The sequence below is a fragment of the Myodes glareolus genome, chromosome 1 (genome assembly GCF_982192425.1).
Source record: "Myodes glareolus chromosome 1, mMyoGla1.1, whole genome shotgun sequence".
NCBI lineage: Eukaryota > Metazoa > Chordata > Mammalia > Rodentia > Cricetidae > Myodes > Myodes glareolus.
In genome coordinates this window covers 7,365,391-7,381,295 of record NC_142026.1, presented here as the reverse complement: position 1 = coordinate 7,381,295, position 15,905 = coordinate 7,365,391, and the positions used below count along the sequence as shown (strand labels likewise).

The 15,905-nt window shown below is 41.3% G+C and overlaps 1 protein-coding gene across 2 annotated transcripts in view; it reads right to left on the bottom strand.

Annotated features, from left to right (window-relative positions):
* Positions 1–1,987: 1,987 nt before the first annotated feature.
* Positions 1,988–15,905, bottom strand: part of Ccnyl1 (cyclin Y like 1) — a 33,548-nt gene continuing 19,630 nt past the window's right edge. Inside the window, exons 5-10 of one of the 2 annotated variants that reach the window (XM_085699001.2) lie at positions 15,504–15,539; positions 13,699–13,750; positions 12,112–12,231; positions 8,423–8,589; positions 5,251–5,413; positions 1,988–4,150 (exon numbers count right to left, since the gene is read on the bottom strand). In XM_085699001.2, the coding sequence (XP_085555127.1) occupies positions 4,034–4,150; positions 5,251–5,413; positions 8,423–8,589; positions 12,112–12,231; positions 13,699–13,750; positions 15,504–15,539 (655 nt within the window). In that variant the 3' untranslated portion in view covers positions 1,988–4,033. The remainder of the gene's footprint in view (positions 4,151–5,250; positions 5,414–8,422; positions 8,590–12,111; positions 12,232–13,698; positions 13,751–15,503; positions 15,540–15,905) is intronic. The other variant, XM_085699004.2, reaches the window with a different exon arrangement.

The window sequence follows — 15,905 nt, the reverse complement described above, 5'->3', positions numbered from 1 at the left end:
GTTTTAGTTAGCCTGCAAAGCTTAGCTTATGAAAACAGTCTAACCTGATACCTGTGTTGTTAATACTGACGACATCTTTGAACCAGGGAATACTGTATTTAGGGATATAAGAAACTAAACCAAGCTGAGCTGTCATAAAACCAAAGCTCTGTGTTGTTGAATTTAAAAAACAGGAAATGAGAAAGGGTGGGCTGGGTTTAGAATCTGATGCAGTCAAAGAAAACTAATCATAAACAGAGGGAATTACTAAGCAACCACTTTTCAGCCTGCCAGAGTGATAGTTTTACTGGGATCAAACATGAACTTCAGATCTATCTTTTCTGTATAGTGCAATTATCATACACTAGTTAAAACTCTGAGGTCAGTGCAGTGCACACCTTTCATCTCAGCACTCTGGAGGCAGAGGCAGAGGCAGAGGCAGAGGCAGAGGCAGAGGCAGAGGCAGAGGCAGAGGCAGAGGCAGAGGCAGGAGGATCTCTGAGTTGAAAGCCAGCCTCATCTACAGATCTAGTGCCAGGCCAGTGAAGCCTACATAGTGAGACCTTGTCTCAAAAATAAATACAAATTTTAAATAGTTGAAGTCTAAATTATTAGAGGCTAAGAAAAAGAACTAGAAAGACGACCATCCCTACCAATCTTCTAAAACACAAACGTGGAATGGATGAGTCCAGGCAGAGTCCAGAGCCCTGAGAAGATGCTAGTTAGCACCCTACCGGTGATTTGGTTTTCATGCCTTGTCTGTCAGGAGACCCTACCCACTTTCAGTGACATTTACATTCTCAGTTGATCTAATTCCCCACTCATATTCTAGTATCAAGGTCAAAGAGGGAAAAACAATTCCCAGTGATATTCATGGTGCCTAACTATCAGACACAATCCCTCTCTCAGATCACTGTTACAACATCTGAACACCCATGCGGTCAGCATTTCTACACAGATGATTCAAATACTTTAAAAAAGTATTAACTTGTACACATATGCTTGCGCCTGAGGTCAGGATCATGTCAGACCTATTGAGAGCTGTAGTTACAGACAGCCATTAGGTACCTGATACAGATGTTGGGACTCGAACTCAGGTCCTCTGCCAAGAGCAATAGAGGCTCTCACGGTGCCATCTCTCTAGCTGCAAGATACAAATTCTTATGTGTGTTTTTTTTTTTTTTCAAGATAGGGTTTCTCTGTTTAACCATGCTGGCCTCAGACTCACAGAGATCCACGGCCTGCCTTTGCATCCTGGGTGCTGGGATTAAAGGCATGTGCCACCACCGCATGGCTTATGTTATTTATGACAGATTTTCCCTTCCTAAGATTGTCAGTTCAGTTATCCTATGTCAAGAACAAAGGAGTCCATCATTGAAAGATCTGACTTCAAGTACTGAAAAGTAAAAGTAAATATATGTGCAGCACAAGCAGGATTTAATAACAATTGTTTATGTCAGGACCCTCACCAATGAGCAGAGGCAGGGCTGTTCAACATTTCCAGACCTGCCAAGGATAACAGTCCCTGTTCAAAACAAAAACAAAAACAAAACCCTTAGGTTGATTGGGTTTATTCCCACATGAAATGCAAACTTGAAACATACAGCAAATGTTAAGTAACCTCAATCCAAATTCCCATTCTTGTTTTATTCCCTGTGGAACATGTTCTAATCTGACACTATTCTAACTACTACTTTCTCTTTGGTGTATACCTATAATCACATCTTCTACCGGGATCCTTCCTGATTCACCACGATCAACTATTCAAATGTGCCATCACTGCACTCTGTCACTAAGTACCATGGCTAGACAGACTCCTGGTATAATATCTTCAGGCAGAAAACAGTCTAAGCAAAGACTACCACTAGTCCCGAACTAGACCATGCATCATAGCAGCTTGGTCAATTGGAAACTATGTAAAAGTTTTCAGAATAAGGTAAAAAACACAAGTTCTAGAGATATATAATGCCCTGTGGACAGAGAAGTGGTACAAACAACACTAGCCATATTTTAATTAAAATAGAATTTATTAGCTTCTCTTTTAATATAAACATGAGGAAGAAAAACCACATTAAGTTGTAGCATTCTTTTCAAAATAAAACTGCAATCAATACTTGAATCTCTATGCTCTGAACTCCATAAACAATGTTTTTTGAGGTGGTAGATTGTAATATTTCATACATCTTTCCTTAACATTTATGTCTGTCCTTTCCATATGAAGAACCCGGCAGCACTGGGAGCGTGTGAAGCGCTGCAGCTACAAGAGGAAGTATTCTGGCCCACAGAGGTCTTGCTCGCAGGTAAGATTTCCAAGGTTACACATGAGAATAGAATGTGTGGGGTTGAAAAAACAAATATTTTGTTATTTCAAATTTAGGCGCTGCTGCCATCGTTTTCCTAACCATTTCCTCCCCCGCCTTTAAAGCTTTGCTCGGGGCTCCTGTGCAGTTCAGAAGACACTGCACCCAGGCAAGCAAACGTGCAGGACAGAGGTGGTTTTTTTTTTAATTGCTCATTTCATCTGCTGTCTGGGGATCTGATTCCTTTTCATGTATTCTATGTGAGTTAACAGTGTTCTTCATAACCTCCCTTAACTGAAAGTAAAGACACTTAGGTGATGAAAGCAGTTAGAGCCCAGCCTGGCACAGAACTACTTGAGAGAAGGAATACTTCCATGGAATTACACAGGAGCCCCAAATCTCAGTGCAGGTTTAAACTCTGATAGTGTAGAGTTATAAACACTACAAAATAATGAAACATTATTTAAAAGTTTTACTTTACCTTTTTTTTCAACTTAATCCCCCAAATTTGGAATATCAAGCCTTTAGTTTTAATTTTTTGGTTCATAGTTTGCAATTGCCAAGGGAAACAATAATTAGAAGCTTAATTATTTCAAATTGGTAAAATTAAAACTTTCAAATGATGTTTTTGTGAAAGCTTGTGGTTTTTCTATATCTGCTGCAATGTCCCAAGAGAGCCCAGGCACAGAACACTAAGTGTAAAAAAGCATCACTAATTTTGGGGACACCTTGTCTTTTAGATATCTGCTCATGATCACTGGACCACTATGTTGTTTGGCATTATGAAAATATCTTTTAATACACTTGTTAACATGAGGAAAACCATCAGATAATGAGAAGCACCATTAATAGTTTACAGAAAATGCCGCGTGGACCCAACAGACGCAATCAACAACTGATAACTTCTCTTCATGGCTCCAAACATAACAAAATGCTAGTGAGCAGTGCTTGCAAGGAATACGAGTGGTGACTGTTACCCAGGTAATTTAAACTGATTGCCAATAATGACTAGCAGCTTTGATGACACAGTAGGAGAACTTTTAATACCTAATGATGCTACATTCTGCTCCTAGGTGGTTTCATGAGTGTTAAGTATCCCATGCTTGGGGCTGAGGAGTGTAGCTCAGTGGTCAAGTGCTCACCAACATGCTAAGTCCTCAGTTTGATTCCCAGCACCACAAATGGGAAGAAGTCTCATGTTTTAATGGTAACACTGAATCAATTCTAACAGCATATGCAGCAGTTGGGCAGGGGTAGGGAGCAAGAAAAACAAGAAAAACCAAAGTTATATGGTTAGTGTCTTTAAAGTCTAAAAATCTGAGCCAGGCATGGGAATCCCAGCATTTGGGAGGTAGAGGCAGGAAGATTAGGAGTTCAAAGCCAGCCTCAGTCATATATTGAGTTTGAGGCCAGCCCAGTCTACATAAGACCCTGTCTCAAACGAAAGTCTAAAAGTTGAAACAATTTAAAACCTCACCTATTTCAGAGCCATTGGCCTACATGGTAAGCAATATCTGTGTGTGGTCAGAGCTTTTGCTTTGGAGTGGTTTTTGTAACTGTTTACATTACAAAGGACAGAGAGTGGTTGCTTTGACAAGGTCCCATTCTTTCCTATGGAGTCAGCATTCACTGTCCAGACTTTGAGTTCTTTCCATTCGCTGGAGTTCCCTCTGCTGGTCTCTGGCCAGGAGAGGCGCTCTTTCTACAGTCTGTGTCAATGAGGAGCCCTGGTGCTCTTACTCCTCATGGCTCTCTTAGGAGAGGATGGCGTTAGAGCGCCGAATACCAATGAAATTATCAGCGCTTAAAGATCTTCTCACAGCGGCTCTACACAAGTCTTTGTATTTGTCTTCACACAATCTTGAAATGGCCTGGAAAAGGTGATCACACAGAACACAGAGATTTAAAAAAAGAATAGAACCTTAAGAAAAATAAAGCAAAAAAAGTAACACAAACTACCTCCATGGAGTGGATGGAGACTGAACTGGTATACTAAGCTGTCCTTTAGATTCTAAACAAATGCAGCACCTGGGCTACAGTGCTATGCCTTGGGGATGCTACTTCCTGTTAGTTTCCTAATCTTTCCAGGGTCATGACTCAATGCCTGGAAAAAGAGAACTTAAGTTACTTAAAAATGGGTTCCTTGGGCTGGGGAGACGGCTTTGAAGGTAAAGTGCTGGCTGAGCATGCATGAGAACTGGCGTTTGGATTCCTTAGCATGTGGGAATTACACGCCTGTAATTCCCGTGTTCCTAAATAGTGAAAGGAGGAAGCCAGAGCCTCAGCGAGCCATCTAGCAACCTGGTAATGAGATTATCTCATCAATGAGATGCCCTATTTCAAGATGTGGGTGGAAAGGAACTGAGGAAGACACACACCTATGTCAGCCTCTGGCCACCACACACATGCACACACCACACACATGCAAACTGAGTTTTCAAAGATGTAGACAGGCTTTTTACATCAATATCATGTTACTTATATCTGAACTTGGATGCACCCTCGAGAAGTCTCTGAGCCATCATCTCCCTAGTCCGTGTTACCACTTTTATGAAAACACGATATCCAGTATGAGAAATACACCTGCACTGTGCATCCTAAACATAGGCCTCTTGTTTAATCCGCTAATGTTGTCTAATACACTCATGATATTCTACTGACAATTTGTAACCGAGTGAAATGCAGCAGAGTTGTGATTTGTAGGTAGGAATAATTAAGAATATAATTTCAAAAAGCTATCCACATATGATTATGTGGGAATGCAGAGCTTCAATAGGGAGACAATCATAACTACAAGACTGAAGTGTGATCACAGGAGGCAAGATCCACCTCTCCATATAGTGTAGATACTTATGGAAACCATAAAAGGCCCGGGAACTATGATGACAAAGAGATAATAACATCTTCAGTGTGTTAAATAAAAGCTTCCCATTGCCTTCAGAGATGCTGGGTGGGTGGCTCGCAGCCTTACCTCTAGGTTCTGTGCTCTTTCTTTGCTGAGAGGAGCAAACAGAAAATTCAGGTTGTTGTCATCTGCTAAGGAGCGAAGGTCAAAGTAGTATTTGGCATAAACACTGGCAGGAACGTTAATATTGAACTGGAGTAGCTCCAAGAAATGCCTTTCCATCTCATTCCTGGAGGAGGAACACAGCAAAACTCACACAGGACAATTTTAGTCAACTGGGCTATCTTCCAAATTATCATTCAGAGCTTTTAGAATAGGTCTAAATTTTGTTTTGGAACACATGAAGGCTGCCCAGCTGGATTAACAGAGTAGGACTCTCCGTGGTCCTTTCGGCATCCCGGCACTCTGAGTCTGGGAGGGGAAAGGTTACAGCCCTCCTCTCAGGCACTGCTGCCGCCTGGCAGGCTCATTCTTCAGAGTTCCATTAGTGCAGCTGGACGACCCGTATTCCACGCTCACTCACAAGGCCCGCTATAGTGAGCAGATGAAAGGAATCATGTATGCTGTTTATTAGCTCTGAAGAACTTGCAGACATTTTCCCTGGGCTGATAACAGGAAGGGGCTTATTGAAGTAGAGAAGCGCCAACAAAAGGAGTGGGCACATCACCACGGCAACAAATGGATCCATCGAGAGCCACGCTATTATCTCTGAGGGGGAAAAACTCTTGAGGCAACAAGGATTCATCTCAAATAAATAAATAAATAAGCCACACTGGATGGGAAAGGAAATCCCTTCCCCCGCCCCAGCACATGAGGCTATCTATGTCAAAGGGCACAATGCAAGTTTCTGCTCACCTTAACATTACGTTAAGGTGACAAACTGTCACTATGACAGCCAGGATACTCATTTTAAACTTTGGAAAGCAGAGAGATCAAAGACAGACGTCTTGGCTACACTAAGCCCACTTTAGTACACTATATCTGGTAGAACACTGTACCAACAAACCTGGTTCCTGTGCTGGGAATAAAACCCCCAAGATGCTCAGCATTTGCTGCCCTAGCCAGGACAGTGTGTGCACACAGAGAGGTGAGCTCAATACAATGGGACACGTGTGACCGCACTGACCTTGCTGAAGGTTTAAAAAACACAAAATTAGAGTAAACTTCACCAATCATAACCCTGAAGAAACTATAGACAAATTATAAATACTTAAGCAAACTCAACAGGGGCTTGTCCTAGAACAGATTTTTTTCTTGGTTCTAAATTTTTTTCACTGTCTCATTCTATACGGAAAGTAGGTAAAAATAAGGTTTTCTCATTTGTTAAAATTAAAGCTAAACAATCGACTTCCAAAATTAATTTCCTGTTCATATGGCAATAAGTCTATAGAAATGTAAATCAGATAATGTTTTGATAATCATGTAATCAAGACTTAATTTGCTACAGGAACAAACGTACTTCACTCTCCCTTTTATACTTTCCTCACTAATACATCTTAACTGTGGGGAAATACAGTCCTTCACGGGATTAACATGTCTATTAATAGAGGCTTCATCACTGAAGAAAAGCATTATGCCAACAGAATATGCACCTTCTGGGTTTTTGTTGTTTTTTTCCCCTTACATGGCTGAATACACACCATTTACCGGCACAGCACATTTTCTGAGCAGCAGCTGCCTAGTTAACTTGTTTTTTAAAACAGAAATATATCCTAATAAGACACATACATGGTGGAAAGTTGTGAGGAAAATCTGATAGATACTGATTTTTAGCTTTTAATTTACACTAAAAAAAAATAAAGGCACTACAAAAAGCCAGCAGCAGGAGACGGCAAATGTGTATTAACCTGGTGGTCATGGTCTTCGGCTCTTGGCCGTGAACAAAAGGCGGCTGTTGGGAGCACAGTTCCTGGTGGTTCTCTGCTCACAGAGAAGGTGGTGAGTACAGAGCGCCCGAGCCGCGCGGCCCTGCGGTGCGGTCACGTCTGGGGAAGCCCAAATGTTTGCCCTCATCTTTTCTGGTCTTACAACTACAGTTACAGCTCCTGGCAGCTATTTCAGTTTCAGATGTTTTCAGCTGCCATTCATAGTACATATTTTGCTTTTTCCCAGGGACCAGTTTGTAGACCACTGACACAGTGACTTGGTGACTTCCAAAAGTGCGTCCATCTGTTTCAGATTTTGTTGTCACCTCTCTTGGTAAGATACCTACCACTGCCACAAAGAACATGGCCATGTTCACCAGCTGCTGCCAGCAGTGGTTCCTTAGTGACTTGAGTTATAAACATTCTGGTAATTCTAAGTGATGGTCCTAACTACAGGAATAGGTAACTTCTATTACTCTCAGTATATCTTAATCTTTCTGTGGTGGTCAATATAATCACGGAGTTTCCGCATCACTATGTCTTAAGTATTACCCACAGAGACAGCCTCACTGTCAGAGTTTGTAGGAAACCTTGCAGACTCCACAGCCTTCCCTTCACTGCATGAGCACTGGACTGGAAGCCCACGGTGCACTCCAGCACCAGGCTAGTGGCCATCACTAAGGCCATGCGCTCAGCAATTTTGGGTCTGCAGTGGGCTGCTATGACTGGACAAGGACCGAGTGTGCTCATTTTCTGGTGAAGGCCCTGAGCTGCTTCTAGGACTGCCTGCCTGAGAGGAATCCTGGAGCTTCCGAGCCCATCAAGACCAGTTTCTAAAAACAAACATTCCACATGGAGAGGTGGCAGGAGCATCCCTGAAACTTTTACTTCTGTACCTCATAGTTTGTTATAGATGCTCAGATTAAAAAAAAAAAAAGTTAGTGTAGGTCCAACGTTAGTGAATAAACAATGAAAAACAGGCTAAAGCTACAGCCTTGTATAAGTCCAGAGGCTCTAAGACATGAACACTCACAGACACATTTCAAAAGCTAGGCATGTCCCCCTTAAAGGGGGAGTAGAATAGTGGATTTTAAAAAGTAAAAGTGTTATGCTGTCCTTGCAAAGGTCACCAAAGTCACAAGAAAAATACCTCTCAGTTTATCAAACACATTATAAATACCACATCAATCCCTACCAGTTAATGAAAGAAAACATGGACTGTTATACAGCTGGACTGAAAGAATAATTTTATGTCTGTTTCCACTGACTGTTTAAAACAACCTTTAAAAACATCCTTTAAATTTTATGTAAAACTTTATGGGAACAAATTTAGAAAAACAGTTAGGAAGTTCACCAAAACCTTACAAACTCACATGTCCTCAACTGTAATGTCCTTGAGGATCTGGCAGTAGTCCACATTCCACACAGCCTGATCATCCCAAACCTTAGAGGCAAGAAGAATGGCTCCCAAAACAATCCTTTTCCAGTTAGTGGGACAAATGTCGATCTCAGCGTAAGTTAAGAGTCTCTCCAAGTAAACCTGCAAAAGTAGAGCACTGGTCTTCAATTCAGTTCAGGCCTCCGCTGTGTTTTACGAGGCAGCGCTGCCACTTAGGAACAGGCATCCTGAAGAGGGCTATAATCTTCATGCTTGCAGAGCAGCAAACAGGCCAGTGCAGACTCGGGTTGTTCAGTAACCCCGAGTCTCTCCCATGTAATTTTACATGGTTTTACAGCTGCCAGTCTTCAGTTCATAGTAACCCTTGTGTGGACCGAGGACAAGAGAGCCTCCCAGTGGCCACTGGGCAGACAGCACCACAGGCACCGTGCCTTTAGAAGGAATCACCTGCACTCAAGGGTGGTCCTTTACACCTCAGTTCTCCCTCTCCACTAGCACTTCCAAGAAGCCATTTTCTCTTTATGTAATCTGTCAATTCTCGTGGCTTTAAGGTGGTAGCAGAGCTGCCAGTTTATCCTTGGAACTTTTAAAGTGGCCAGAAGTTTGTGAGCCATTCTCATGAGTGTTCCTAAACGTATCTAAGGCCTTTGCTATAACCAACTGGGTGAAGTTACTTGAGTTTAGTGAAGACTGTGGAGGAAGCTAGGGGTTGCTACTTCAAAAGTCTCTCTGAAAGGCATCAGTTGTTCCTTGGTATCCAAGGGAGATTGGTTTTAGGATCAAAGATGCTTAAGACCTATATATACATACATACATATGTATGTATGTGTGAGCGCGTATATATATATGGCATATGTATGTGTATATATATGTATGTGTGTGTGTATATATGGCAGTGTTTGCATATAACATTTCCTTGCTTTGTGAGGCAGGGAATCACTATGTAGCTCAGACTGGCTCTAAACTTCTGATCCTTCTGCTTCAGTCTCCCAAGTGCAACAATTACATACATGAGCCACCAAGCTCAGCCCATATTTGCTTTAAAAATCACCTTTAGATTAGTGACAATGGTAAAAACACTGTAAATGTGTAAATGCTAATGCCAATCTGTTTGGAGAATGACAAGTATTTGTACCCTACAGTTGGCAGAGACCAGGTGCTGAGCTCTGATGTAGAAGGAACCCCATAAGTGGTATATAAGTGCCAAAGGGACTTGTTTCCAAAGGGAAACAAATGTATTTTTAAGAGTCAGTCACTGTCTTAAGGTCATTAGACTAATGGCTCAGATTTTGGAAAGTTGCCCACCAAACACTGCATGTTCTCAGTGAGATTACCTTCCCATCCACACACTTGGCACTGCCAAGTATCCCCGGAATGAGTCTTTCTCAGAGCTCCCCGTTCTTCACAGAGATACTCAAGGAGCAATGGAGCACTGCACACCTTGGCTGCTATTTCCCAACAGGTATGTTAGGTGCTATCATGCAGTTGAACACTTGCCCTCCTGTGTCAGTGGGAGACAAGATGATCTTTTCCCCAAACTGAAGCTAACTCTTCTATGTGATGGCTTGACTCCATCCCACTGTGAACAACACTTGCCCCCAAATGGCTTTCTTTTTTTGAAGTCTTTCCCTCTGCCAGAGATCTAGTTCAACAAAAATGTTTAGATTGCTCTGATACCACTTACTTCTCAAGCCCCCCAGACCATGCACATAACAGCTCACCTCCAGCCCATTACTTAGTGCACACACTTGGGTGTGCCTCTGGCTGTTATCACTGTTCTACAGTAGCTCATCACTCCTCCACTTACAAACATGTTTTCACTCCAACTCTCCAATGTCTGGTTGGAGAAGCCCAAACTATGTTACCCTATCCAATCTGCAAGCAGTACTTGTTCTTGTTATCTTCAATGGAAACCTGGTGACTTCCTATCCTGGGCCATTTTTCAATGCTTGCCTGTATGCATCCTAACACTCTGCTGGCCTCTATTCTGGCCTCCAATTATAGTCCACCCCTCCAAAAACAGTTAGGAAAGCCTCCTAAATTAAGATCAGTTCCCCCTGCTCAAGACTTACCAAAAGTTACTAGTCAACCTGGAATCGTTTCCCTGTGGAATTGTTCCTGGCATCTCCTCTCCCGATTCCCTTAGTCCGCACGCCCACCACATGGCCATCCTGCTCTCCTTGAGCACATAGAATGTTCTTGCATCAGTTTTGGCAGTGCTCCCAGCCTATCAAATATAAGCTCCTTGCCTTCCTCTTTGCAGTTAGGCCATTGTTCAAATGCCACTTCTCTGAGGAGGTCTTTTACTCATTCTATCTGAACAGAAAGCTCTCTGGTCACCTAGGAGCCCTTCACCATGCTCAATTTTAATGGCATACAACAACTATCTGAAACTGCAAAAAACACCTGTGATCTTCCTCATTAGAATATGCACTCTATTTTTATTTTTTGTTTTTCGAGATAGGGTTTCTCTGTGTAGCTTTGGAGCCTGTCTTGGCACTCACAGAGATCCACCTGCCTCTGCTTCCCAAGTGCTGGGATTAAAGGTGTGCACTACCACCGCCTGCCTAGAATATACACTCTTAAGGCAAGACTTTTGTCCCTTCTGCTCTCTACACTGCTCAGGAGCTACAATAATGGTGTAGAGCAGCTGTCCAGGGTGTGCACTTTTGCCTCATAGCATTTGCCACTGTGGGAACATACTTATCCTGACTTCTATTACTCATTCCTGGATTTCTTCCTGGTGTGCTTGGCCTCCTCCTTTACAGAATCATCTCCCAAATACTGATGGTAGATCTGTGAGGGCTATCCATTTTATTGTAAACATTCCCCGCACTTCAACAAATACTTTAAAGTCTTTACCCCTGACTCAAATTCATTCTGCAGTCCTGCATATTTAAAGGACCAGGCAGCGTCACTTTGCTCTTCCAGGAATGGTAGTTCCTTATTTACAAGGACCCACCCTGCATTCCCTACCTCCATGGCAGAGGTGCCCACCGGGACTCCACTTCAGAGTCAACTGGATGTTAAAGCAGTAGGAACCAATCTAAGGACTCTTTCCTCAGGTCCATACATTTGACTTTTCACTATGAATTTACTTCTGGGGCAGTAGAATTCCAACCCCTTGAAAAGCACCCATTATTCAAAATGATCTCTAGGCCTTCTGGATGGGGGACACAAAGGTCAGTCCACAGCTGCAGCCCAGCGAGGTCACAAAGTCTAAGAGCTGGTGCTACACACCTGGGAACTTCATAGGCAGACACAAGGCAGCAGAGGTGGAGGAGCACCCATCATCCAACAACAGAGAATGGGCAGAGATCAATCACAACACACAACAGAAGTACTTGGGGATACAGCCTGGCATGTGCCCTAAACTGCACTGAACCAGTTTCCATGAACCACTTGAGTCTGTTACTGCCCCATAACATCCCTGTGTATGTGTAATGAGGTATGGAAGGGAACTCCCTCTTACTGCCTTTATCAGAAAATGCTTTGTGATAATAAAAGCAATGGCAACTTTTAAACCATAATGAAGGCTAAATTCAAATATGTGTCTTTGCATTCCTTGAGAAGGTTCCTCTCATTAAAGTTCTCAATTCCAGGGATTAAACATATCTGGGTACAGTCTTTCTAATAAAGCTTGATAAGAAAGGAATAGCTTACCAACGTCACTATTGCACATTCCGCTGTCAGCTGTGCAGCGCTAAAAAGTGTACGGACAAATCTGTAAATAAATTTGTGTTCAGGGTCATGCTTAAAGTACTCCTCTGGAACTTTCTCTCTCTGAAAGAAAAACAATATAAATATTGACTGAAGGACATTTTAAGTATTCTTAAAATAGCAGTCTTTACATTGTGCCCACATGTTCTTCAAGATAACTTCAATTGGGTACTACGGCTGCTTTTTAAGCATTTATCATGTATATTTGTGTATGTGTGTGTGGGCATGCACAGCCATGGTGCACACATGAGGTTAGAGGACAGCGTTCCCTCCACCACACTGGGGACACATGTCCTCAGGCTTGGCAGCAAGTGCTTTTACCTGCAGAGTCATCTTGTTGGTCTAGGGTATGACTTAGTTTTTTTAATTTCATTTTTTGTTGGTATGTTTGTTTTGAGGCAGGGTTCACTTTGTAGCCCTGACTGTCTTGGAACTCACTATGTAGATCAGGCTGGCCTTGAATTTACAGAGATCCACCTGCCTCTTCCTCCTGAGTTTGGAGACTGAAGAGTGTGTGTTCATCATGCCCAGTAACTTTCAGTTTTTTTCAATATAAACATTGTGAATCTTACAGTCAATTGGCATGAGGACATTTCAGGCAATTATGGATCAAATATATAGTATCAGTTCCATAAAATATCAACAAGTAATACTGTAGCCATCTTAGATAAGTATTCTATGATGTTGGCAGAATAATGAAATCACGTAACAAATATGATGTACCCACAGTTAAGCAATATATGGCTGTACCATAATTATCCACATCCATTCATAATTTATTAAAGAGACACATAAGCATAAGCTCAAAAAATTTATAACCCTCTATTTTCCTCCTTAACTTTTTCAATTCTTTTTATGCTGAAACCTCACTAATCTTAACATGTCACAAAGGTCATACCTGTCCACAATTAACTTTGAAAAAAAAAAACATTTTTTTAAAAGTTTCCTGTAATCATAGGCTCTTAACACTGAATTGTCCATATAACCAGCCACTCTTAAGTATCAAGAGTGGCCAACATATGCCCGAGGAAGTGATTTCTTAAGTTTTTATAGGTTCTTTGTTTGCTTTCTGATTGATTATTTTGGTTCTTTTTCAAGTCAGGGTCTTGCTATGTTGCACAGGCTATTCTCCCAACCACTGTCCTGCTTCAGCCCTCAAGGTATGGAGATTACAGATATATCCAAATCACACCTGGCTTACACCATTTTAGCTGATTAAAAGTTTCCTAATTTCCTTGAGAGATTGTACATATTTGTTGAATTTATTTACAAATATTTATACTGTTTGATATTATTGAAGATGATCTGTTGAAGCTGGATTTTGAATACTGAGACAATCCAGTTTTCCCTTAGGTCACTACTTGACACAGCAGCCTGCTGTTGTCGATCAGAGTCAGGAAACAAGGCTCCTCATCCAACCTAGGGGCCACTTTCTCTTACTTATCAACTGAACGACAACAACAGGCATGGAATAAACACAGCTCTAGGAAAGAAACATACAACTTACAAACAAAGCAAACAGGCACTTACTGTGAGTGGATGTGATCTCTCATCAAAAATGTCCAGGGATCTATTTGCATCTCTATAAAGTTCAACAGGTAATACAGGCTGTTAGTGTCTTAGTTAATAACTGTGAACGTAGGGGACTGAAACAGAAGTCCAGCCTTTAACAAACAGTTTATAATTCCTCCTGGATTCCATCTTCAAACCTCTTTCTATTCAGTACTGCAGCATCTCCACCAGTTAGTGGTGCCATAACCAAATCAGTCACCAACTTACAACTTGGATGAAGATGAATGGAGTTTAAATTACACAAGTTTCTGCCTCTTTTTAGTTCTCCGCATTATGTTTATTTTTAAGTTATGCACTTGCTTCTTATAAATAGTTATGAATTAAAACTTAGATGCCCTTTTTATTTTAAAACGTCACTTTTTTTTTCTTTTACTTAAAGGTTGAGCAGACAAATAGCTCGAGTATTTAAGCACCGTGTCTGTGCAGCTGTGGGCTCATGAAGAGTCCCCCAGCACCGCCTGTTCCTCACTGCTGTGCTGTGCGCACACGCTCCTTGTTACTGTCTCCACTGCCACTGGACTTGTGTTTTATAAACCTGCTCTGAGCTCTCCAGCCTTTGGTGAAGCAGGACAACTAATGTCACTAAATCCTGACCCTTCTTTTTCACGTGCAGTGTTTGTGATTTACCTGTGAATTCAACCAGCTCCTTATTACAGAAAATCTTTTTTATGGATAACTACAAATACTCTCAAAGATGAATGTAGTGCGCCTGTCACTTTGAGGAAAATATAATTTGTCATGATAAAATTCAAGCTGTCAAGCTTCTGGAAGACGTTTTTGGGAACTTGTGCGTTCTGATATATGCCTGACAGCTTTTCAGTGCCCACGAAGGTGAATCATTACTTTTCCTAAGACAGGACACATCATGGAACTATGTACTAGTTAAAGATTCACTTACTATACAACATGTAGCTCAATGAGTATACTGTAAAAGTTCACCTGGGAAGCCGGGCGGTGGTGCACGCCTTTAATCCCAGCCCTCGGGAGGCAGAGGCAGGAGGATCTCTGTGAGTTCAAGACCAGCCTGGTCTACAAGAGCTAGTTCCAGGACAGTCTCCAAAGTTAAAGAGAAACCCTGTCTCGAAAAAGCGAAAATATAAACCATTACAATGGAACATTCTTATGGAGCTTTAGTGTGGCACTAGAGAGCATCAAAGAAATCGGAAAGCTTTAAAAATAACTTCTTCCTAAATGTATGCGAATGAGGACTGGCTTCTAGCTTCTTTAAAACAGATGAAAAGGAAGAGAGAAACATGAAAATATACTTGTCTTTCTACTAAGTTATATGTTAAAGAGATTTGTAAAAATGCAAAGGATGTATCTTCTCTCAATATTTTGATGCAGAAAGTTTTTTTTTTAAAAAAAATATGTTAAGATGGTTCTTTGGTGTGATTTTTGATTGTCACAATGGGAGTGAACAATTGTAACATTGTTAAACATCCTACAATTCATGCAGACACAACAAGAAATTAGCTTAAAAAATTAGTGGAATCAAGCTTGAAAAGTCCTGTGCTTGTTACAATGTTTTTAATTTTAATATACATAAACCAGTAAGTATTGATATAAGAAAACCATACTTCTTAGAACCTTCAATAACTAGAGAGCTCTTAAAGGATCTTAAGAACAAGAAATTTTAATAAAATATTAATTTCAATATTTAATAAAAGCACTCTACAAAGTCTGATATCCACGCTACATCTTAGTACTGTACTTGGTATTATGTGAGGTAGGTAGAATAGTAAGACAAGTTTTAAGAAGCTCACCTGTTCTTTATGTGGTAATATATTGCTAAGGTCACACTGTGGAAGGAAAAGAAAATTATTTGAAGCAATTCATTTTATCATTTTTAAGCAGGGCTGACCTTCCCAGAAGCCCTGAAATCTTACAAAAGTACCATGAAGAACTCGTATACAACTGGACAACATGCTGTGAGAAGGCGTGCTTCTTGTGATTACGATTGTGTGCAAATGTTTGCACACCACTCTTGCCATCTGTCCTTCTACAGAATCTTTGTCCTGTGCAAGGTGTACTATTTGTACATAGGTTTCAGTTTAAAACAGTAAGGATTTCTGGTTAGACCTCAGGCTGCAGAAGATTTACAGTTCATTATCCATTTAGTCACCACAAATGATAAGCAGTGGAAAGTCCTGCATACGGGATAAGAG